The 25,691-nt window shown below is 42.3% G+C and overlaps 1 protein-coding gene across 1 annotated transcript in view; it reads right to left on the bottom strand.

Annotated features, from left to right (window-relative positions):
• Positions 1-4,703: 4,703 nt before the first annotated feature.
• The window catches only part of rbfox3a (RNA binding fox-1 homolog 3a), an 82,277-nt gene continuing 61,289 nt past the window's right edge, over positions 4,704-25,691 (bottom strand). The window contains exon 11 of the mRNA XM_069663847.1: positions 4,704-12,212. Coding sequence (XP_069519948.1) covers positions 12,210-12,212 — 3 coding nt within the window. The 3' untranslated portion in view covers positions 4,704-12,209. The remainder of the gene's footprint in view (positions 12,213-25,691) is intronic.

Genomic DNA, 25,691 nt, shown 5'->3' with positions numbered 1-25,691 from the left:
TTCAACTTCCTGTTTCCCACAAAGGAGATTCTGTGGGCCTTTCCCACACGGGACCCTCCCCACTCCCACTCACTCGCGGAGTGAATTCCGTTTGATGTCACACTCACAGCCGAACGGAGCACCCTTCATTCAGGTGAAGGGATTAAATGCAGCGCTGAGCTTTGAGACAAACTCCCCTCACTCTGGCGGAGGCAGGAAATGTGTGTAACCATGGTTTCATTTCATGATTACCTTAATTAAAGCGGTTCTCATTTGTACGGGTGATAACACCAAACTTTAATTTAAGTCTCTCATCTCATGACGAACATAGCACAGTGTTGCACCTGGTCAGTTAGTCAGCAACGATGCAGACTCGCTGGTGGAGGGTTTAACAACCCACTCCCACTTGACACTCGGACGGTTTTGGACGGCGAGCGCGCAAACGGAGTGGAAGTGTGTAGGGAGAGGGTGTAGGGAGTGGTCTGGGAAAGGCCCTGTTTGTGATAGTGACTGACAGCAAGTGTTTATCAGTTAAAAGAAGTAGCGGACTCCCCGCTCGCTCGCCAGGTGAGATAGCAGAGGGTGAACAACAAGTAACAGGAAACATAAAATAACCGGTCTTCTCATGCCTTCGGTCTGCTGTAATCTCTCTGGGGAAAACCAACAAACCTGACACGCACAGTGTACCTGCTACTTTATGCTAAAAACATCAATACAATAATACAAGCATTTAACTCACCGATAAGATAGTTCCATAAATCACACAGACAAGTTATTTGTCAGATTTCTGAAAAAATCCCCAAAAGGCTCCAACAACACAAACAGGTGAAGTTAAGTTCAGTTACTGTGTCTGTATTGACGTCTAGCAGACAGCCAGCAGCATCCACCTGTCAATCAAGTGAGCCGGCCCCTATAATTTAAGGTTTAATATAATTAAAACAGGGGAGTTATAAAACAATCACGCCCAGTACAGTTATCTTGAATAGTAAAATTAGCTTCTTAGAACCAAACCGTTTTATGTGCCAGGCTGTAAACATGTTTATTTCTGCTGTGAAAATTAGCATTTCCCCACCTGCTGTTATTTCTTGGTTTTTGGAGCCTCAAGTGGCCGCTCGAGGAACTGCAGTTTTTTGCCGCTTGGGGTCACCTCAGCTACGAGCTGAACTTTACATCGTCTCCATGTTTGTTTTGATGGTGCCTTTTGGAAATCAAGCAAATTACATGACTTCATTCTACTTACAGGCAGCAAATAAGTTTATTCTCCTGTTATGCTGAGAGTGAAATTATAGTATTATGTTAATAATAGCACATTTTTGCAGGTACTGGTGTCTGAGCTTACCATACCGTGCTTGTTAGCCTGTTTAGTGTTGCTGATACACTGATTTATTTGTGTTGGCCTGTGCATGGAAGGCTGGATCAACAGAACTGACTGTAGTGATGTGAAGACTGGTTCCATTAAGTAGCCTGGTTTGCTCCTAAAGCTCTTTAGTGTATCTAGTCTAATAAATAACAACTCCAGTCAGCTACCACCACAAATAGAATCTCAATCTGGAGCAAACACTGTCATTAACTATCTAATTAGCCTGCTAATGAATTAGCCTTGGGCATAGACAGTGTAACTCTGATAACTGATAGCATTTGGCAACCACTCGCTCCTCTACTGCTCAACCTCTCTTCCAAATATGGTCCAAATATGGCTCCAAATATCAACATCAGCCATCATGCCAAACCTGAGGCAACAAAACAGTTGTCGGTAACTACATCCCCTTCTTATATACAGTCTTTGTTTAGGGTTAAGTCTCTGCATGTGTCCATCTTTGCACAGTGCAGCTGAACTTCTGTAAATGTCCTGTAAGATAAGGAGGAAGGGGGAAACAGAGTTATCAGGGTGCTTCTAATATCCCTCTCCCTTTTAGGAGAGAGATCCATTAACAGAACAGACAACTTCAATCTGTGACCCTGTGATGGCCTGAGTGGTCCTTGCCTCCATTCTCTGTACAGTGAGACCACCTCAGCCCCACCGAGGACGGAGAAAGCTGCTAAAACAGCAGAATGTATTGTGTTGGACAGTGGCGACAGTGGCGATTGTTTAGTACACAATGGAAGGTGATGACAAAGTGCTGCAGAAGAGGATCAATGTGCGAGGTGTGCAAGACTGCTCTTTTCCTGTGTAACAATGCAGCGTGTGTGTGTGTGTGTGTGTGTGTGTTCCTGGTTGCTGTGGTGGGAAGGGAACAGGGGGATGTGAGGTGGGACGGGGGATCGATGAGGCATTTGTTTTGTTTAGGTAAATGATGTGGTGGAGACGGACAACAGCACTCCGTCTTGTGTCCCTAAGGAGACGGAAGACAAATGGCTATTAGTGTCCCATCATCCCTCTCTCTCTCTCTCTCTCTCTCTCTCTCTCTTTCTCTGGGACTGGCATGCATGGTGTGCTGGGTGAGGCTGGGAGCCCCACTGTTGGACTTTGATGGCATTTACAGTGTGTGTGTGTCCAAACGATACTGGCCTCTGATGAGCACTACCACAGGCAGCTCTGTACACTAACTGCACCTTTGATCAGATAATTAAATTAAGGCTAAAAGGGACAGTGGGGGAGTCAGCCTTCATCATGGCTTTAATCCGCTGTCATTATGCAGATGGGACTTTGAGCTCTGTAAATATTTGTGGTGGCAGAGCAGCTCTGCAGGGAGAAAAAATCGGATTGATTGTGGAAACTTAAACGGCCAAAGCCTGAGAGTAACGGATCGGCATCAAAATAAAAGCAATGAAAATTAAAAGGCAGACATAAACTGTATAAAATATGTGGATGAAGCCACCATGACGTCACCCACTGGTTTGTGGACAGCCGTTTTGAAGCCACGAGGTTTGTTTGTTTTTGGAGCCAGAAGCGACCAAGAGGGTGGACTCACATTGTGCACCTCGAGTGTGAATGGCCGTAGCGACTTGTCAATTACAAGCAAACCCTCCTTTATAATTTATTTTCCTCCTACTGAGATTTACAGAATGATCATCACGCTGTAATGAAGACTTGAAAGTAACGATTAAGACCAGAACATTTTTTACCAGTCAATATTAGGGTCATTTTCTGACCATACAATTGTACTTGTTCTTGCGAACAGCGGAGTCGCCCCCTGCTGGCCATGACAAAGAGTGCAGGTTCGAGGCACTTTTGCATTCCCCTTTTACACTGCCAGTTCAAGGCGTGATTATTACGCTTCTGTTACATTTATTCTTCCATGTAAAGTGCACAGAGGTGGAACAGTGGAGCGAAGTCGTTCTGCCTCTGAGCCGGCATCGGCGGTAGTAACAGAGGCGAGACGGCGACAATGTAAACAGTGGAGACAGCAGGGAGGAACAGCTTCACTGCAGCAGAACCGCAATGTAAAAAGAACTGTAGAGATACACCTCTAGCAACTTAAATGTAAACCCTTCCGTGGCAATATTAGACGCCCGGAGAAACAGTGACGTAGAACACCGTTCAACAGTGGACGGGACACACGGGACAACACAGGACTACCTCGCAGGAGACGGGGGTTCTAGGCCCTGTAAGACCAAAAGTAAACTAGTGAATAAAGTAAAGTAGTTATTGTTTTAAACTACTTAATTATGTTATTTGTTGCTTTAATGACATATATTTGGGCCTTGACATAATCACGTTAGACAGGAAGAAAACAGATGCTACCATGAACATCTGTAAAAGATACAACAGGGTATCTTGTGCATCTGACGGCAAAGGTGGGTGACAATTCCATCAAGTTCTGCCTTTATTCCACCTTTGCCATTTTACACTGGACCAGGCAACGCTGGCGTGAAGCCGCTCCAGTGTGTTTTAACAGAAGCAAAACGAGTGCCAGGTGTAAACAAACAGCGTGTACTTCACATACACACACGGTGCTGTGCGGCCCTACTGTCTCCGCTGTTTACACTGACGCCGCTGTGCCTCGGATGCCGGCTCAGAGGCGGAACGACTTCCTACCATTCTGCCTCTGTGTGTTTTACATAGAAGACGTAACAGAGGCGGAATAATCCCGCCTTGAACTGGCAGTGTAAAAGGAGCTTATGTTTAAAACCAAATCAAAGACATTCAAACATGTTTCTTTTGCAATTATTTTAACATAATTTCTGGTTTAATGGAGGGTCCCCTCTAAAATGACAATAAGACAGTGTCAAGTGTTAATGTAAGTTTCCTTACCTTTAATGCAACGCATCCTATCTGCTGTCTCCACATCAGAACTCTGTTCTTTATAGACACAAGACTTTAAAGGCCAAAGCAAACGTCTAAGCGGTGAAACGGAGGAAAACATTGGTCCACACGCAGCGCTACCCTGCAGTATGCTTTGGTCAGAATAAAAAGGGGTCAATCCAGCTCTGATGCTTAGGGAAAAGTACACATATGTGCTGAGGGGGGCAAATTCAAAGGTGCTCACTGGTTACATTTTTTATTCAGCTGAAGATGTGACCTGTGAAATCCATCCAGAGAAAGAGAAGGCATAGTCCACGTACCACTAGAAGGAGCTATTTATCTGTATATCAAAGAGCATGCAGGGGATAACATAACTCATTTTTACTTTAATCATTAATTATCACTATCATATTATTTTTCCTCTCATACTTATATTTAAATGACACTGACACTCATCACAATCTGTTCTCTATCATGTTTAGTTTTAGGATATGAACCCAGAAAGAATAGCTCGATCGATCACTCTGCGTAATGTGTGCATGAATAGATTTATTTCTGCAGATGATGCGTGAGACAACTTTAAGTGCATTAACAGGGAACTTACTGAGGAAAGAAATGTTTATTCATATTAATCATGGTAGTAATAACTGTAATAATAACTGTGATAATAATGCACCAATATCTGTAATAAATAGTATTGTTCTTTGAAGCACATTGGGAGCATACAGAAACTAAACCAGGAAACTAAACAGGAACTTAACAAACCCAGAAGGTACAGGTGCTGAACAGAAACCGTTGGATTGCACAGGTCAAGTAAAGCCACAGCCACACATGAAGTCTTTTTGTTCTTCTAATATACAGTAATACAAGGTTCTGCTGTTTACAGAGAGAAGGGAGGATCTGTACATAAGAAATACAAAAGCACATTGAAGCCTCAAACGGATAAAACAGACGGACAGTTACAAACAGAATGGAAGGAAAGTCATCTTTTTCTTTCTGTTTTACTCACGAGTCACCATTCAAACCTTTGTGCTTTGGGGATCTGCATAGGAGTGAGGGGCTGTGGGGGTCAGGGGAGTGACGCGGATGTGCAAAGGCAACAGTATACTCACAGCAAAAGGCAAAGGTGCGCAAAAATAGTTGCAACATAGAAAACGTAGTTATATAGCACAATTATTTATACGTTTGCACCATTTAAGAGGGAACTGTGATCAGGTGACAGAGCTCAGTAGAAAGATAACTGCAGTGAAATCATCCTGTGTATTCTCTTTTACTTCTGTGAAGGTCGACTCTTACGCCTAAATTCCACAGGATCCGTGTCCACTGCGTTCCGTGTGCGCCGCGGTTCTGGTCCGTCAGACGGCGCGTGCCCTACCCCACAGGAGGCGTTACTGGTTACTGGCCCAAGCAGCTGGATTCGCGAGATCACAAGATCGCGGGAGAACTACATTTTAGATAACATCAATATTAAAACAGAGCAACACACAAGTTCAGTTTGCACCTCCGAGATAAACCTCTCGTCGTCCATGGCGTAGAATAACCTCTGCGACCCTCCGATTGATTGACTCCTTGCCTCGAGCCACGGGTTATGATGTAATGTTGATATGGTGATAGGATATAAAAACTTGAGTCTGTACATGGTGATTTATTTTGAAATGACCGGTTGCTGTATGCTGTTGTCGTGTCCGACTTCCTGTTTGGAACGTTCTGCTCTGTTCAGCTTGACGTGAGCTTGAAGCGGCCTCCGACAAAAATAGAGCGGAGAGATGCTTCTGGGCCGCGTCGGAGACAGAACGCGACGCCCTGTGGAATCACGGGTTTTGACTAGAGTGGGTACGATCAACTCGGGAGGTCGCAGCGCACACGGAACGCAGCGCACACGGATCCTGTGAACTACTTTATATTACTTTATAGCAGTCACAGGAAGAACGTCTGGGTGGAAGGTTGATGATAACTTCTGTCCCTTTGAATATCAACAGAAATCTTCCCAGATTCCTGATTTTTGATGGTTCCAAACATGATCTTGCCAGATGTTCCTGTGGTGTGAGGGATGTTAAGAGTGATTTTACTTCCCCCGATCTGCTCGGAAGAACGCCGTTACTACCCGATTTCAAATCGTAACAATTAAACATGGTCAATATTTTTGATCTGATATCCTGTTGTGTGACCCCGAGGACAGCCGAGCACGCACTCTGTGGATCATCACGTGGAACGAAACGACAGCCAAGTGGGAAAACAAGCTGACTGAAGAAGGAAGCACAACAACCGCAGCCATGGCGACAAAAGAAAACTTGAAGTTAGAAGGACATCGGAATTTCATCGCCAATTCTTCCTGCCCGTCGGCCGCCATGTTTGTTTACTCTGAAGTCTCGTTTGACTGCGAGAGATTTAGTGAGATTGTTGGTTGTTGTGTGAATGGAATCTGTTAGTGTGTGTGGGTCATATCGTTGCTCTCCACACACTATGAGAACAAAACTGTTCAATCTATCGTCCTTTGTCGTCATGTGTGGGCTCTCTCACATGTTTAACATCTGTTAAGATTTTAAACATCTTCTCGTGTGGCCTTTAGCAGATCAAGTACGGTAGCAGAGCAGACATGTTCATGTTTAATTGAGCGCTCATATAGATGATTTTTGAAGGCCTTTTCAAACATGAAGACTTACAAATTAGATAATTATGTGAAAGGACATGCGTAAAATATCAGAATGATTTAAAGCATGTCCTGTCTGTAATGGAATATTTGAAATATGTAGCTTTAAACAAGGTCATTCTGCCAAGTTCACTAGAAGCAAACATTTTCAGTGTGAGTCATTGGGTTTTATACTTTTATCAGAAGGTAATTGCACAGGTTAAATAAATACTTTTCAAGCTTTTATAAGTGGTGCATAGTTCGTACATTTCTGCTCGCTAAACTTTATCTCTGAGGACAAATTCTAATTCTAATCATGAGCTAAATAACTCTCTATAATCCTCTGTGAAAAACAGCTAGGGACTAGGGACTTTGAGAGGAACTCAATGCATTTCCACCGCAGGTACCAGGTCTAAGTAAGGTCTCAGGGACTTTATTTTACCCCCCTAAAATGTCCCTGCTCTGGGGGTATTACTTTAGAAACGTACACAGACATGAGGTGAGCTTTGCAGCGCTGAAGATATCTGATTGGTGGACTAGAGCAGTGGCTTTTCCACACGTTAGCAGACTAACTATCCCAATATTCTAGATAACAAACCTTTAAGTCCCTAGAAAAGAAGCTGGGGCGAGAACAAGGTACTTTTGGTGGAAATGCAGCATTTATAGTGCCACTGATTGACAGATTCAATGGTTGAAACTTACATTTACTTGTTAGCAAAGAGATGCAGCTCTGATGCTTTAGACCAAACACAGAATGATGCACATTTCGGGCATTTGTGGGAAGAAAGCATACTTGTACTTTAATCAAACCAGGCAAACTGTGTCTCTGCAGGAAGTATACTGTGGCCTTTAAGGTGGAGGTCAGCGGGCAGGGGAGGTAGGTGTGGTTGTGGGGGTGGGAGGAGAGGAATGGGGGTGGCGAGGTCTGTTTGCCAGGAGGTTTCAGAGGATAATAGCTGCTTAAGGGCTTGCATCTGAGGTATAAACATCATACAGAAACAGGGAAAGTTTTGCAGAAGACCCATACAGGTTTTGGTAGGAAGCTCAAGGATTGTTTGTATAGTATGTGCACTGTGGAGCAGGTGAAAGGGGTGGGGGCTCTAATATGGTGTGGGTGTTTGACCTAAAGGGTGGGGGTCACTGGCGGGAAAAAGGATGGAAGGACTCAAGGTAAGGAGGACATGCTAGCTTTTACAGAATGGTTTCTCAGGGTTACAGTACTCAGCCACAGAGAACAGCAGCGCTAAAACGAAAGCTGCTTCACACCCTTTTTTTAACCTCTCCAACTGCTAATGAATGGACGGCATTTACAGGACATGTAAACAGGACAGAATTGTTGAACCAACAGCAGGAAGAACAGAAAAGTTCAGAATGAGAAGCAGAGATCTGAGGATACCTGGATCTCTGCTAAGATTGACATCGTTAGTTGTTTTTCAGTTGGTTTTTTTTTGTGTTTGTTTTCCGTAAAGTCCCAGTCCGTGTTTCTGACTCATTTTATCCCAGTTTAACAGCTCAGCAGTGGATCGCTGTGGGACGGTGGTGGATGGGCGTTTTAAAAAAGTCACTCCACCCACACACACACACACACACACCCGTGTAGTCTTTGAAGAAGCTTTGAGGAGTCCATCCAGAGAACAGTCATGTACTGTATGAGCCCGTCGCCCTGTCCACGGTGCCACACGCACTGTGAACAGCAGATAGAACCAAACCAAACAACACTGGGGGAATCACCATGTCCTTTCACTCAATATCAAAATGTTTTTGACTGAAACACCAGAGAACTGAACCCTCTCATAGAGGCCAGGGAGAGGAGGAGGAGGAGGAGGAGGAGGAGGACATTCACCTTTCCCCACTTTACATCAGATCTACTGGAGGTGGACTAAATAATGGAAACACAACTTAACTACAGGGTGAGCTACAGGTTCAGGCTGGAAGGTTTCAGCTAATCATCTGACAGAGACAAAAGAGAAAAGAAAACACTCCTGTTATTTTTTGTTGGACATGTAACAGTCGATCATTTCATTAACCCTAATCCTGATAGAGGTCAGAACACACACTGTATATTAAAAGTAGGCATAGACTTTTGGGCCTAAAAAATTAAAGCTGAAACCTGCGTTCTTTCTAATGCCCACCAGGGGGCGACTTCACTGGCTTCGAAACAAATTCCAGATGTAGAGAAGTCTATTTAAAAATAAGCCCATTTTTTACTTGGCTCTTTAAACATTTTTCTAGAACGAGTTATAAATTACAGTCCCATTAAGAGCACAATTAAAGATAACACAGGCCATGATTTAGGGCGGGGCTAACTGCAAAATTGCATAGTGACCTAAAAAATGTCTCAGCGTTTGGTTGTCCTACAAGATACTCTGGCGAGTTGGCTGTTCAGTTAGTTGTTTTTCACCAGCAAAAGTTAAATTAATTAAATTAAATTATAATTTTTTTTAAATTAAATTAATATCCAAGTACCGTGAGCCTGTCTCTCAATTCAGGGGCTGCATCCTTCGAAGGATGCAGTCTACAAAGGTTAAGTCATTCATTGCCTTTGTAGACTGCTGAGGCTGAACTGAAATGACACGGTCTGGTGGCTATTCTAGCTATTCAGTTGAGTTGAAACCAAAAACTTTTACATTTAAAGTTTATTCTCGGGCGGCATCTTGTTTGAATTGGTGCGCAATGAATCTTGGGATTTGTTGGGCCACGAAGGATGCACCTGATGGATCCTTCGTGGCCAGGGAAAAGGAGGACGCATTTTTTGGCCGCATCTGAAGGAGCAGCCTTCGATGCACCGCTGTGAAGCAGTTGGCCTTCAAATACATCCTTCGAAGGATGCAGCCCCTGAATTGGGACATAGTTATAGATGCACCTTACTAACCAACATAGCTGTAGCATTAGCTTTTAACAGTTTGCAAACCTCTCCCTTCTCTTCTCCTCCACCCTGCCGTCCAAATACGTCACTTCTAACTCAGAGGCTTCAAAATGTTAATCTACAAACCAATGAATGATGTCACGCTGGCTACACCCACTTTTTTATACATAGTCCATGGGTCAGACTGCTGCATGTGTTCATGGACGACCTGTAAGCTGCAAGTTTCTGTTTTAAGATCTTGCATGAGAACTGTCTTTATTTAGGCTGCTTAGCTTGCAGTTAAAAGTTAAGGAATAGAAAATGTAAGCAAATTTAAGCAGGTTTTTAAAAGAATGTCGTGTCTTTATAGTTATAAACTACTGGATGTTTCCTTTATTTCGTCCACTCCGTGTACCTCTGACGAGAGTGAACCCAATCCCTTTTTTTCCTTCGTCCTTGTCTTCTTCACCCCCCACATTGCACTCGCCCACAGCACCTTGATAACGCTAAGATTCAAGGGGGGTGGGAGACAAAGACAGAAAGAGAGGAGACAAGGAGTAACCACTGGGAGAAAAATCAATATTTCAAAAAAAATTCCTCTTATCTTTCCCTCCTCCATCTTGTCTTTCTCTGGCTCTCAGGACGGGCTGCTCCCCTTCTCCTTGTTCTTATCAAATTTGAAAAGCCTGGCTGCGAAAAATTCTGACTGATCCTGTAATGATTGCACATTTCTGTCTCTCCCACTGGCTTCCTTACTGGCTGCAGGGCACTGGTGTTCCCTTTAAATGCTTCCCCCCATCTTTACTTCTATTTTTCCTTTTCTTGCTCTTCCTCTTTTTGGCCATGGCGTTACAGTCTGTCTGGGTCATCAGAAGAAGAAGAAGAAGTCCAGCATATTATCAGAAACATTTTTGCTATATCATTTACACATGTATATAATTTACAGAATACTGTTTGTTTTTTTTAAGTATATAGAAAACAACAACATCTACCTAAAAAGTTTTACATTCAGTAGCTGAACCGAAAGGAAACCAAACGAATGGAACAGAATAAAACATCACACAAGTAGAAACCTCATCATACATCGACAGTGCATTGAATCCTGCATGAAAGTTGAAAATCAAAGGCAAACTTATGTCCAAGAGTTGCAGATCACAAATAGATATATCTATATTCATATATAAATGTTTTTTCTTCTTACTGGTAATACAATAAATACAACATTAGTAAATGGCTACAACTGACTCTCCGACCATGCCTGACAGCATGTTATTAGTACAACGTTTAAATATAGAAGGATGTCACTAAAGTAGAGATCCATATAAATAGAAAGGTTTAAAGAGACTCTTAGGAAAACTTTGTGACACTTTTTTAAGACTTCACATGGGGCTTTTTTCTCCCTCCTATCCCACCATCGCTCAATCTGCTGTGGTGGATTTCGAGGGCTGTTTCCCCCCCCCTTGAGTACCACCATCTCTTCCTCCTCTGTGGTGGAAGTCGAGGAAGATGGATGGAAGGAGTTTTCTGTTACCCTCCGAAAGCAGACAGCTCCCATGTTTCTAATTTGTACAACCCACTCAGACTGCAGGTTACACCCACCCCTTCCCCACCCGACACGATGTACAAAAGCATTTTACTACACAGCACGGCCACCTCAAACCACAACACTACAATGACATGTTTGGTCATGATGTCAGGGGCCGCCGGGCCTCCAGCAGACATGACCTACTGCTCAGCTGGGCCTTTTCTCATCTCCAATGAGGGATACTTATTTGTTTCTATGCTTAATTTTTGGAATCTACAAAATGCAGACAAAACTAACAAGTAGTAACAACTACACTACTGCAGTCCGTTAGTGGAAGACAGGCGGAAAAGCTTTTGACTATCTAAAGAGAATTCCATGTAACCATAAGAATCACATAGTGACATGTCTGCTGGACCAGCTACCCCCCGCCTCTCACCCCACGCACACACACACACATGTACACACACAACCCACACAAGTCCACCCCTCCCCCTCACACCTGCCCCATCCGGCAGAGGGTGAGGGGGGTGCAATCAGAAGACAGGGGGGAAGCTGGCATCTCCTCACCTCACCTCCCTCTTCTAAATTGCCAACATTTATCCCCAAGTTTCTCTTTTTATGTATACATACTTACTATATTACACACATATAATATATCATATGTATATACTTACATTAGTGTTTGCTCTTTTTGGAAATCATAAACTTAAAAAAGTTTACAAAAATAAAATGTTTTATGGTGACCTCTCTAATTGGTCTCTTACGCTCAGCAAGGCTTGTTTTTCAGGGGTCAGAGCCAGCAGGCTCCCCTCCCCCTGGACTACAGGCTCAACGGTTCAGGCCCCGACTAAGAGCAGGTCCACAAACTTCCTCCGTCCATCACGTCAGATCCTCTTTCGTTCCCGATAGAAGGCCGGGCTCCTTTACAAATCTGCTCTTTTTGTTTAAGTTGATCTTTTTTTAAGCGTCTTTCTGTGTCCATGTTGTTCTTCTCTTTTTTTAAGTTGAAGTCCATCTGTACTCGTCCCTCTAGTCTCTCTTTTATTTACTACAAAAAGAGAAAACAAGCAAGTCAGTGTAAATGACATTCATCTACATTTTGGAAGGTGAATTTGCTTCTTTACAGTGTTAAGAAACAAAAAAAAGAAGAACAGTTAACTTTCTTTTCATTGTTAAAAAAAAGAAAGAACTAAAAAACAGAGACAGGCAATTACATACACTTTACTATAATGACATCACAACAGCTGGAGAGGTAGTTTTCACTCAACAAATAGTATTGATCTACCATCTTGTAAAACAAAATCAGACAAGTCTCAAAAACAACAACAGCAGAGTATACAGAGCAAAGTCATATGTTAGCACCTTCTGTGGGCAGCTGGGTTTGACGCTGGAGTACAGGCTGATGTGTCTGGCACAGGGAAACAGTCACAATCAATACTATTGGGAAGTCAGCAGAGGCTTTATCCTTTCTGAAACTAGCAACTGATCTTGCCAATTATCAGCCGGCAATGGGAAATGAATAGTTAAATATTCATTGGTCCATCTAACTTTGCAACTCACTTTATCAACAACTGCCTCTGCAAGACATTAGCTTCCGAGGCTAGTAATTAGCATGCCAAGGCCAGCAACCTACAACTAACAAGCTGAGGCTAGCAAACCCACTTGGTTTGCTTGGCCATTGGTTACTGGCCTGGCTTGACATTTACTACCAATACAGGTAACTGGATTGACTTGGCTTACACAGCTGCTAACAAGCATGCCATCGCCATCAACTCAACTGGATTGGCTACTGACTTGGCTAGTCATGAGCTTCCTTGTCTGGTAACTAGGATGCTGAGGGAAGCAACCGCCTGGATTGCCTACTGACTTGGATAGTCACACAGCCAACGTTAGCAACCAGTTAGATTGACCAATGATGAGCCATGTCTGTAGTTGATCCATTGGGATGCAGAGGCTCTCTCAGTAACATGTTCTAGCGTATCATTGGCAATAACAGTTACTGACTTTGGCAAGGATATGCTCTCTGCTGATTTTTCAACAATCTTAAATTTGAATTTTATCCGGCATAATAGTTTAATCAGCTAAGTTTTTGATGAAATAATACAATGTAGTTTACATGATATAATAGGCAATCAAGTCACCAAGACATACCATGTGTGTATTAGAATATTAAGTGAGTAAACGAGACGAGATTTAGAGAAATTCGTTTCCTTTGAAGCGAAGCTCGGATCTGAAGACGATGGCACAGCTCGATCAGCTGTGAGTCGACACCACCGCTCTGGTTCTGCCTTGCCCCTGTTCAAGTACTTTTTTGACCACCTTAGAAGGTTAGCAAGAAGTGTTCACTGTATTTTTTTCTTTCTGTACAAGACAGAAGAGTGAAGAGGAGTGCAGGAGTTGTTATGTCCTGGTAGACTCTCATCTTTACAGAACATTTCTAGGAGATGAGTTGAGACAGTGTGTGCGCTTGTGTAGGAGTGTGTCGGGGAGGAAGGTGGGATTTTCAGAGCCAAGAACAGAGGAGGCCGACTTTAATTTCAGCATAGCTTTGTAGTTGCTCCGTCCCGCCCCTCAGAAGAGAAACAAAGAGAGAGAGACAGAGCCTGCTACACCACTGAGTCTCCAATCACAGCCAATAACGGCCTCCTCTTGTCTCAACCTGGTCTCCTCCTAGATACATTTTCAGATCAGGGCCGCTGCAGGAGTTTAGCCTCAGAGGGAAAAGGAAGAAGGAAGGTGAGATGGGGGGAGGGGAAGTTTAGAGTGTCGAGGGTTCAGGCTTTAGAGGATGCTAGCTGAAAGCTGAGCTGAGGTGTCAAGTATGCTAATCGCTTTGGGCAAACACTTTCTGCTGAATTTAACAGGTTGAGAAGCTTGTGCCACCCGGCAACCCTCTACAACCATCTACCCAGCATCCCTTGCAACCGTCACTTAATCTCTATAAACTGATATCTACATATGAATGCAGAATTCATATGCAGTATTGGCCGAAATGCAATCAGGGAACCCCTCGGCTTTTGTCTGTCTGCAATTTAGCTTTTGATTAACGTTTATGAACAGAAAACCTGGTCGTCATCTTTGCACTCCAACTTCATTTTTGCATCTCAAAATCCTAATTGGAGTTTTGATACACTGTCTATTGTCTGACCTAGCCTGGGGCTGCCAGGTTAGCCAGCAGTTATCCAGATAAGCGATACAGGCTATCTGGGCCATAACCTCCCTTTGCATGTGCTGGTCATTGTTTACAGTCTGACTACCAACTTTAGACGTGAGAATGGAAGTGGTATTGAGAGACGTCAAAGAATGGATAGTTCTCTGCACCGCAGAAAACTGTGGCTGTGGATCCATGACTTGTATGATGGCTGATGTGGGCCGCCATTTTTGCTCTCCACTCGTACTATTTTCCGACATCAACCAACAGTTGTTGAACAGAATTCGTCAAATGGACTCAGGCAAAGCTTTCGATGTACTAGTCGATCTACGTTCCAACCCTCACCTATGGTCATTAGCTTTGGGTAGAAACCGAAAGAATGACATCGTGGGTACAAGCAGCTGAAATGAGTTCCTCTGCAGGGTGTCTGGGCTCAGCCTTGGAGAAAGGGTAAGGAGCTCAGACATCCGGAGGAGGCTCGGAGTAGAGCTGCTACTCCCTCACATCAAAAGGAACCAGTTGAGGTGGTTTAGGCATCTGATTAGGATGCCTCCTGGCCACCTTCCGTTGGAGGTTTTCCAGGAACGTCCAACTGGGAGGAGACCCCGGGGCAGACCCAGAGCTTGCTGGAGGGATTATATATTCCATCTGGCCTGGGAATGCCTCGAGATCCCCCAGGAGGAGCTGGAAAACATTGCTTGGTAGAGGAACGTCTGGGTCAACTTGCTTAGCATGATGCCACCGTGACCCAGCCCTGGATAAGCAGAAGATAATGTATGGATGGATGGATGGATGATCTCAGACCCCAAACGGCAACCAGTGACCAGTGCAGGGAATAGTTAGTCCTTGCTCGGATGTCCATTACCGGTGAACCAGATGTTTGCTGGCTACACTGTAAGCCATGAAATACTGGCTGTCACCCTACGGACTAAATCATCGTCAAACAAAGGCGATGGGTTCCCGGATTGTCCTTCACTACCCTTTCTTCTCAACTCCACAAAGATCCCAGCAGGCGTCCCCTCACTTCTCTACACCTGCCACTGCATGAGTTGAAGTGTGTGTGACATGTGAAACTACCTCATCTGCTCTAACTTGTCAAAGTAAGAATGACGGAGGGAAAGAGCTTTGGAGGTGAGCGATGAGGCAGGATCTGCACTCATGTTTCAAAAGTCGGAGCCTGATCACCTCGAGATACCTCGTTTTATGAGCGGGCATGAGAAGAAAAGAACAGACAAGCACGAACCTGACAGGTGTCTCAAATTATATTGTATAAGTATATGTTAGTATATACAAATTTGAGGATAAACAGTTAAATATGATATACATTTTTGCTAGGTAGAGACTATAAAACAAAATGAATCAGTGATGCACTCACTGATACCGGGCTCGCACTAAAATGAGTCTTTGCATTGCACAAATATGCTGCCTAGTACATATCAAGCAGATAATGGCATGTGAGTACATCAGAAGAAATGAGAAGTCAAATACAGAGCAAAACTGAACACAGAAAATGTTCAAAGATTCAGCAAATCATCAGGATAAACAGCTTATCAAATCATTAGATACAATATCAGATCGTATAGAAAAAGAATAATGACACACAGCACGTTTAAACTAGAACTACACAGCATTTGTTTGGTTATTTTTTCATATAAAACATTTATCTCTAAAAATCCCTTTTGGTGTAAACCCACGACTTCAAAACAAAACGAGAGCACAAATTTTAAAAGCTGTCGAAAGGCGAGCGGGGGGAAAGAAAGAGTCTGTAGTGAACAGACATGAAAAGCACTCTGGAGATTGCTTGTGCGCTTCTTCTCATATCTGCACCTCAACTCTGGAACAGTGCTGTGATGAGTCCTACTATGGCTTTATGAAAAATATGTGGCCTTTAAATTGGCTCCCTCGTGGCTCCTTTGATAGTAGAAGCCCGCTCTGTTCATAAGTCTTTTGACTCAGGCTCTGTCACCCACAATCCCACAGAGGAAAGACTGTGTGGCTTTCTGCTGCAGCCACAGTCATTTAAAACACAAACGGACTCAAAGACCAACACTGAGCCAACATACATGGAAGGCAGTGGACAAAACAACTGAATATATATGAAGGAACTAGTAAGGACTGTTCTCACCACCACTAAAATACAATTGTTATAGAGAGGGGGAAAAGTAGGGACAGAAATGCTTATGTCTTGTAAATCACATAATTTAATGGAACTAGTTTGCTTATTTAAACCGAACTCTAAGTCCAAACATTTCACAACGTTGAGCAACATTTCCCAGTGTTTGTCCGGTGCCGATGGTGACGAGTTGACAGCAATTGGTTGGGGCGCTAATTCTGGAAACACTGCTGCAGGATGTATTAAATGGAAGGAACAATCAACCGATTTTGTTGTGTAGTTTTAAGGACTTATTAAGTGAGAAGGACGGCAATGTTCTTTCTGGAGAACAGCTTTTAAGCCACAGTGACATCATGAGTTGCACTGCAAGATTCATTCACTTGTTGGCTATTGGGCTAGTGCAGTCGCATGCACAAGAGTTACAAAGTTAGGCCAGACCATGCCCAATCTCTTTTGTTCATCTTCTATAACAGAAGGGTTACTTAAAGTGGTCATCATCATTTTTGTATATTTCTATTAATTGCTACAGCTCATCTGCTGTGGATAACTGTGTGTGTAGAGCCAGACTGATAAGAAGGGACTTTTGAGACTGATACGGATGTTAGCGGGGAAACATTGCAGATACACTGGTAGGTACAGTCAAATTGACTTGTACAACTACTGATACAACTATGCAAAGGTCAAAGGTCATCCCCAATTTCCTCTCTGGGGATCATTAAAGGATAATCTTATCTTAATCAAAATGCATTATCAACCAATTCAAGTGTGGTTTGAACGCAATGACTTGGAGCGAGCGCTGCAGGAAAAACTACATGATGCAACCATCTGTGCAAGAAGCATTGTTTTTGCATCATGTTTTCACGTAAAGTATTTATGTCAGTGCTTTTTCTAAATCATAAACACCGATATCAATATATATTCAACAGACCCATATTGCCCGATATTATCGGCTGTGTGATATATCAGTCAGGCACTAATCGCCAGATTGTTTGAAACTGAAACTACACCAGTAGTAGTGTACTGGTACTGGTATGACTGCGGTAAAGTCACAGCATTTCACTGCCCATCTGTATGAGCATGTGACCAATCTTAAACTCTTGAACTTGACAAATATCTCTGTGGACCTACGCAGCTGGACGGGGTTCACCTGTGTGCTGTCCTTGCATTGGTTAATTTTTGGTTATTTTGTCCACTCATTTTACGTCAGTGTTGAGAGAAAGAAGAGAGAAAGGGATTCATTTCCAGAGTCAAACACTTTGTATTTGGATGGGAGCCCGTGCTGTTCCATCTTAAAGGGATAGTTGTAGGGGGTTGTACACCTAAAGCTAAGCTAAGCACTGCTGCAGATGGGGCCTAATGTACCACGTACTTTAGCCACTTCAATAGAGTCTTACATATAAAAAACATTTCAGTTGAAGTATACACTGTGTTTTTTATTTTTGCTTCACCTTGGCATCAGACAGTCCTTTCCCTCAGTATTCCCTTTTACTCCACACAACGGCCCTTTATACCTACGCATGCAGCTTAGCTTCTGTGTAGGAACTCCAGCTGGCTTCTCCTAACAGGGACTGTGCTGACTGTTATCTACTGTACCTAGCACACTTACTATTGATAACTACCTCATACAACCCCACTTCAAATAAACCTGAACTATCCCTTTAAAAGTGACTGCATTAAAAGAGCCGCTCAGACTTTGAACTGTTTCATGGTTGCCTATGCTGTGATGTGAGACGGAGACTTTTATTGTGAAAATCGCAAAAGAACTAGGACTGTGGAGGAAGCTGCCTTATACTACACACAGAGGGGACAGGGGGCTCCTGCTCTGTGGAGCTCCTTCATAATGATTCACGTCCAGTTAAAAAGAACTGGGTTAAAGGTGGAGGAAGTTGAGGTGTTATTTGCATGTTTTTTTAAATATTTTTTACCTAATTTTGTTTCAAGAGAAGCTTCCTCTCTCTCTTTGTTTCACTTTAGTTTTTTCTGGCTGCTTCGTCCCTCAGCACAGGCTCTGTGTTTAAGTGATGTCATAAAAACCAGAAGCAGCCTAACAGTCGTTTAAACTTGTGCTCTCAATTTCCCCAACTGAAACAAGCTCAGACAAACAGAAGGGCAGCAGATAAAAAAATAAAGTGTCTTGCCCGAGAGCAGGGAGACATAGAGGTTATTTAGGAAACATTGCTGTAGACAGAAGGAGACCTATGGCTTAACAAAACACAGCTCGTACATTAATGTGACCACAGACACATAGAAAGGCTTTACATTTTTTATCATACTCTTTGTTATAGAAAATGTTGCCGATGTCTAACCCCTAACCACTGATATATAACCATAGAAAAGGAAGAACATTTGATTTTTTCTCTTCTCATATACATATTTTTTTCTTCTTCTGCAGTATAAGAATGTTAATGTTTATATCACTCTAAATAAGAACTATTAAATACTACACTATTACACTTCTTTCTATGATACACAAATAGACATAAAGTACCTTCACAACCTTCAGACAAACACATATTTAAAATTTGTAAAGTGCATGGAGGAGTGATAAAAGTAAACACGAATACCAGATTTCTATTTACATTAATAGAGATGAAAAGCAGCTGATATCCCATCACCACTGAAGTACATTCCACTCTAAAGAGAATATAAGCATGTTCTGTGTGCGTGTGTTTATAAACTCATTTTGTAATAGAGGTTCTATGATACATCTCAGAAGTAAAGGTTGGCCTTAAAATCCCCCATTCGCCAACATTAGTTTTAAAGCATGAACATTAACATGCATCGATATTAGATAAAATTAGATTTTAAAAACAAAGTGTCTTTCCTTCAACGAAAGCAGCTTGGTCAGTGGCCACTGTCCTCAAGTTCACTGTTTTGATGTGCTGTTCAAGTCAAACGAGGAAGTATGAAGAGCAAGTCTTTTCGTGTTGTAAACATTTGAGTTTCTGTTTGTAGACACGGCGCCCGGTTGTTCAAGAGATTTAATCCGGATACACATTATCCGGATTTGGAAATCCAGTTTTTTCTATCCAGGATCAGGTCATCTGGTTTACTTTTATCCCGGTTGTTCAAAGAAAACTGGATATGATCAAACTTAGGACACAATCAGACAGATTTGCAGGCTGTAAAACGGGAGGCGTTTTGTTAAAGCCCACGGTTAAAAAAAGAGCAGCTCGCTGCGCATTTTCTTTTTTTTATTGTTGTTAAGGCAACCACCGAATCATTAGCTGCCATAAACCTAACCGCTATTGTAAACTGACAGAAGGCCCGCCTCTCCTTTCATCCGATTGGACAAAGAGAATAAACGCCCAATGATGTCGGGCGCTTTTCTGCTTTAAGTTGGAGTTTTTTCAACTCAAAGCTTTCACAGCGTTTCCTCAAACACACGGGGCGCACAGAGCGGAAAAACGTGAGGCGCTCAGCAACGCAAAAGCAGCGCGCAAAAAGCGTCTAGTTGAAAACAACGTCAAAAAAGCCGCCAGCTGCTCAAACGCGCTCTGTCTGATCGGGCCTTTATCCAGATACTGACTTTTAAGGATTACCAAGGATGACCAAATCCAGATTACCAGAGCTCTAAATGAGACTTTATACAACATTCTTTGCCCACAGGGGGCGCCAAAATCCACACTAAACAAAAGTTCCAGAGAGTTGCTTTTATATGAATAATTTATGTTTGATATTAACAGTTATTTGGTGAATTATTGTATGGGGACAAAATCCTTTATTCTTTCCACAACCTAAAGTCTACGTTATTATGTGACGGAGCGATTAAGCAAATTAAGAACAAAATATAAAAAAATATTATTTTCTTGTGTTTGAGTCGGGATCAGTTGTGTGCAGTAAAACCGTGTTTGGGTGACACACATTGTACTTAATTCAATCCTACATAGCGTTACCTAAGGTCTCATAAAGAGTTCGCTTTTCACATAATTGCATATGAACGCAGATACAATTCTAGTCGTAGCTGTTTTCTCTCAACCCAAACCCTATTGTTCTGTTCAAGTTGCACGTCAGACTCGGAAATCCTTTATCAGTTATTCAGATATGTGCTGAATCGTCATCAGGCATTAGCCAATACGTCCCAAGATTGATCATGTGTAAATTATTGTCGCATGCAGATCCAAACCTCTTAAATGTTTCTTAGCGAGCTTTATTTTGAAAATCTAAAAGGAAATTGCTTATTTATTGACGCACACTTTCTCTTATTTTAAAGTCTAGCCGAATGTTGCATATATATTACTGCTAACGTTAACATGGAGAGCTGCACACACAGCTCTGATGCAAGAGGGTTACCGACATTACATGTATGAAGCGGAGGGCCGCTGATAAAACTGCTGAATTTGACAAGCTGTGAGTAAGAATGTGATGCAAGGGCAGCTATTTCGGCTGCACCTTGAGCCTTAATGACACGTTTTCACCTAAACAAGGCCTAAAGTTAAACTATCGGACTTTCTGAACATTTCTGCAGCACTTTTGTTGTTATCTAATCCTGCACTTCTCAGGACACAAGCCTGACTAAACTTTTCCAGGTGAAACCAGTCGTGGAAAGGTTGCACAGACTACAGGGGCTTGTTTATAGAGTCTGCAGACATGTTAGATTAAGGCCACAGTTCGTCTGAGTAAATAAAAATAAAGAAGACGTGTGGTTAGACAGGGAGAGGGAGCTTTGTGCAATCCATATTTACTGTAACAATGGCCTTATCCTTGTTGGAAACAGCAAGAGAGCGAGGGAAAGGTCTGCAGACAGACACAACAGTGACAGCAATAGACCAACTAGTGTGAATGTGTATGTGTGTGTGTTTGTGTGTGTGCGAGAGTCTAGTCAGTCTGGTATATCTTCAAATGAGATCAGTGCTTATTGACTGAGCTCTCTTATCTCTAATCTGTGGGGTAAATTGCCTCGGTTGCTGCTTCTCTTCCTACTCCCCTTTCTTCCAGCGCTACTGACTCCCCTCTTTACGATCCCATCAGACACAGCAGGCACAGATGCTATTTACTGGTGGGAGAGTTTCTGTGTGTGTGTGTGTGTGTGTGTGTGTGTGTGTGTGTGCGTGTGTGACTGAGGGAGAGAGGGAGAGAGAGATTGGTGGATGACTGAATGCTTGGATGTATTAGGGAGTGTTGGTCTGGGGAGTGTCTGTGTTGGTTTTAGCATAGATCTGCAAAGCAATGCAGCATGTGAGTGCGTTTGCATGGAGGCTTGTTCACTGGCTTTCTGACGTGTAAAAAATCCACTCCAAGATTTGTTGTAGTGTCTAATAACTCGGGCTGTTCCCCACGGATCAGTTTCTTATTTCAGTTCAGGGCTTCATCAAACTCCTACCAGCCGAGATGAGTCTCATGTTTCACCTGTAAGTCGCACACGACTAGAGGCGGGATGGCCGCACATCATCTTTCTGATTCTATCGCCACACTAATTGAGGTAAAGAAAGTCACAGCTCCTCCAACGACTTTAATTACGACTTTTTATTCTTCCTAATGACCAGCAGGGGGCGACTTCACAACTTGTAAATGGAAGTCCTGTTGTATAGATTACTGTGAGAAAATAACCCTGCTTTTCATTTGATTTATGACTTCACTAAACATTTACCTAATGAGTTCATGTCCCAACTGATATCAACTCTTCTACAACACAGCTGATAAATTATAGAAGCATTTAGAGTAAAAAAGACAACAAGCAGGGTGATTTAAGGCCTGGCTACATGTCACTGACAACTAGCTACCATAGCGTAATAATAAAACTTCTTTTAGCTAGCACCCCAATTAAGGTCACTGAATTATGGGTGGAACCTGCCAATGAAGCTAGCTAACGTTAGCTTTTAACTTCATGTTTGCTTGCTCTTCTGTGGCTCAGTGGTAGAGTCGGTCGTCTCTGAATTGGAAGGTTGGTGGTTTGATCCCTGACTGTTGCGGTCTACATGTCTAAGGCTGGGTTGCACCAACAAGGGTTAATTTAATCTAAGATTAGTTCTAATTGGAGTTTAGGAAAACTAGATTTAAAATAAGTCAATCCAGATTTAAAATCAAGCGGAGCTCTGTTGCACAATTAAAAACTAATCTCGGTTTACAAGTTTATTGACGTAAACCGAAATTGAAGTTTAATCAATGGGGAGATGCTTGCTCACCCAAATTAAAATGAATAGATGAATAAAAAGGTTCCTTTGCAAACCAGTATCTTGATTGAAATTCAGCAGCATTGTAAAACTCAGTTGGGTCGAGTTTGTCCCTTAATTTCCTTCATGAACTTCCTCAATCACATCAAAAAACTAAACTGAGGTTTAAAGAGAGGTTTAAATTCAATCTCTCTTCATTTTAAGCTAGTTTTAAAGTTTGGTGCAGCATAATTTAAAGTTAAACTATGATTTAATCGGGTTTAAAAATGAATCCTTGTTGGTGCAACCCAGCCTAAGTGTCCTTGGGCAGGAGACTGAACCCCAAATTGCTCCCGATGGCAGAGCCATCAGGTATGAATGTGCATAGAATCTGATTGGAGATTGGCACTTAGGCCTTTGCCATCAGTGTGTGAATGTGACATGTAGTGTTAAAGCGCTCTGAGTGGTTGGAAGACTAGAAAAGCGCTATACAAGTAAAGTCCATTTATCATTTAGCTTCGATCTTTCCTCGCTCACCAGATATTTCCATTTCTGCTCTAAAAATCCCAAGGGGCAGTGGTCAAATTGCAAACTTGAGGCTTCAAAACAGCAGAGAATCATTGTGAAACAGGCTGCTGGCACCGTGTGCAATCATGTTCGAGCAGAGCTGGGAATTTACTCTTGTCAAATAGGCCCCTGTTTTGAACAGACTTTATTCACTGTTTGGCAGAACAGTAGCAAACTGCTAGCCAGGGCATTGGATTTCAGATTCGAGCGTCGATGCTGCAAAGAAAACAGATTTTCTATGTGTGTAATGTGATTACAATTTTATTTTGCTAAACAACTATTTATGTAGCGCTTCATTTAATTTGTTCGCCTTGCTGAAAACTTCGAGATTGGGTTAATCGACCCTTTCTGGCCTGATTTCAAATAGCAAAAAAACAAATGGCATTATGTGCCTTTGAAAACCTGGTAAATCTCCTGGCACCTATCCTCTGTATCAGTCTATCCACAGCTATGGGCCTGAGCCAAGGTGGAAAAAGCTAAATAACAGTTATCTGGGGTTTTGATGGAAGGTGGAGGTTATTAGGTTGAGCAGCCTTTCTGTTCTCTAAATGACCCTCCAGGACTTATCAAGCTGCCTCTGCACTCCAGCCTGACAACCTCTTAAAACACACTATACCTGGGGGTGGGAGTCACCTTGAGAGTCAATCTCCCAGTGGAGAATGAGAGGAAAACGGACTTTCAGGCTGCGGCTGATACAAAAGAGTTTTAACTACAATGACTGAACATCTATCCTCTCACTGGCTTCACTACACTTTTCTGTCCTTCTTTCCTTTTTTACTGGTCTTGAATTAGAGCTCTGGGCGACAACTCATGCCACTAAAAACTAATCAAACTAAAGCGAGTGAGAGATCTTGTGTTTGCATTGAGGACCCTATATTTCCTTCTTTTACTTGACGTCCAATAAGATGGTCTGAGGCTGTTTTTTGTGGGTGAAAGGGAACATAACATCTTGTTGTCTCCTTCCAACATGTTTCCTCAGAGCAAAGACAAATACCTGCAGACAGGGAGGAATATACTAAGCTACACTAGTGTTTTTTACCTGGATCTACGCCTCTTTCAATTTCGGCCAATCCATGCCAAACAAAACAAAAAACCTCTGTGAATCTTGCAATAGATATGCCTCATTGCTCACAGAAAACGTCAAAGAAAAGTGTATGAATGCATGAAAAACTGTATCGTATGTATTTGGATTTGGTCCTGTCTTTTTTTCAATGTGGGCTTTCTTGATTTCACCTTCAGATATTGTAATGTTTTCCCTCACACACCACTTAAATAGTCCCTGCTTGCACTTATACTTGCACTGCTTGTGCTTAAACGATACAGTATGCTTGCTCTCTCCTGTCTTTATTCAAGAGCATGGACTCTCCAGTTCGACAGCAAGACTGATTTTTACCGTGAATCTTTTAACGCCAATGCACTGGAATAATTCCTGCTTTCGCTTAAATTTGCAATGCACAAAAGAAGCACATTTAAGAAAGTTATGGAGGGTTGAAGTGGATGAACCCTTAAATAGTATCCTTCCATACAGGATGCTCTAAAGGTAATGACATTTCACAAGCACACAGAAACAGCCTGAGTGCGAGGAGAGGGACACAATCTGCAATGTATTTAAGTGCGAGCAAAGTCTTGGAGCACAAGCAGAGCAAATCTAAGCACAAGCAGGGACTATGTGAGTGTTAAGGTGGGATTGTGAGGGAAAGCATTGTGAAATCAGAGTCTTGCTCTAAAACTGAGAGCCACTGTATTTTACAAAGAATATTGGGTTAGTAAGTGTGTCTATCTCATTCATATAATCATTCCTGCTTGGCAACTGATTTTAACTGATTTGATGCTGCTTATAAGCAGATTTTTGCAGGTGTTTTCAGGTTGCAGTTGCAAAACTTATAATGCCACACACTGCTCTGACTCTGCAGCGTACCTTTGTTTGAGATACTGGAAGAAATAAGTCGTGCTGCTCTTATTTAATGCCACAGACTTTAGATAAACTTAACAGCAGAGAATGGCTTTCTTGAGGTTTGATGCCCCATAAATAACTGGTTGCTATGAACTACAGGAGCTAAAGCCGTGGTGCTTTGTAGGAAATATAATCAATCCTAATTGTTAAACACTGACCTAAATCATAAATCTGAATTAATTGGTAAAAGCCTTATACTGTATTTATCATCAGGTTAACAGATGACGTATGTATGTTTTCAGACAGGGCAAGGGTTGTTAAATTTTGTAGCCCGTCAAGTTTTTATTCCAGCAAAAAAAAAAGATTTATGACAAGATGAAACTAAACCCGGGGGATTCTCCATCCCATGGTTAATTGATAATAAAGGGGCAGCCAAAATAAAACTTCTCCTGAGATAGATATAGACCGTGTAGTGGAGAGCAGCCCCGGCCTGTTTGATCACCTCAGGAGAAGATTTACCATTTCAATATCTGCCCGGTGAAAAAGTCAATTTAATTGTGTGAATCAAACTCTGAATCCAATAACTCCGTCTGGCTCTGACTCTGTTGTGCAACTGAGTTAAAATGGGGTTGAAATAATAGAGAATTATTATCCAACATTTATTCTTACTCTCATTTTGGTTTTAAGGGCCATTTATTATACGGTTGACT

Source organism: Semicossyphus pulcher, unplaced genomic scaffold, assembly GCF_022749685.1.
Source record: "Semicossyphus pulcher isolate SPU_LCO1_2020_fin unplaced genomic scaffold, fSemPul1.0.p SCAF_16, whole genome shotgun sequence".
Lineage (NCBI taxonomy): Eukaryota > Metazoa > Chordata > Actinopteri > Labriformes > Labridae > Semicossyphus > Semicossyphus pulcher.
The sequence above is the reverse complement of the archived record's forward strand: the minus strand, read 5'-3'. Positions and strand labels throughout refer to the sequence as shown.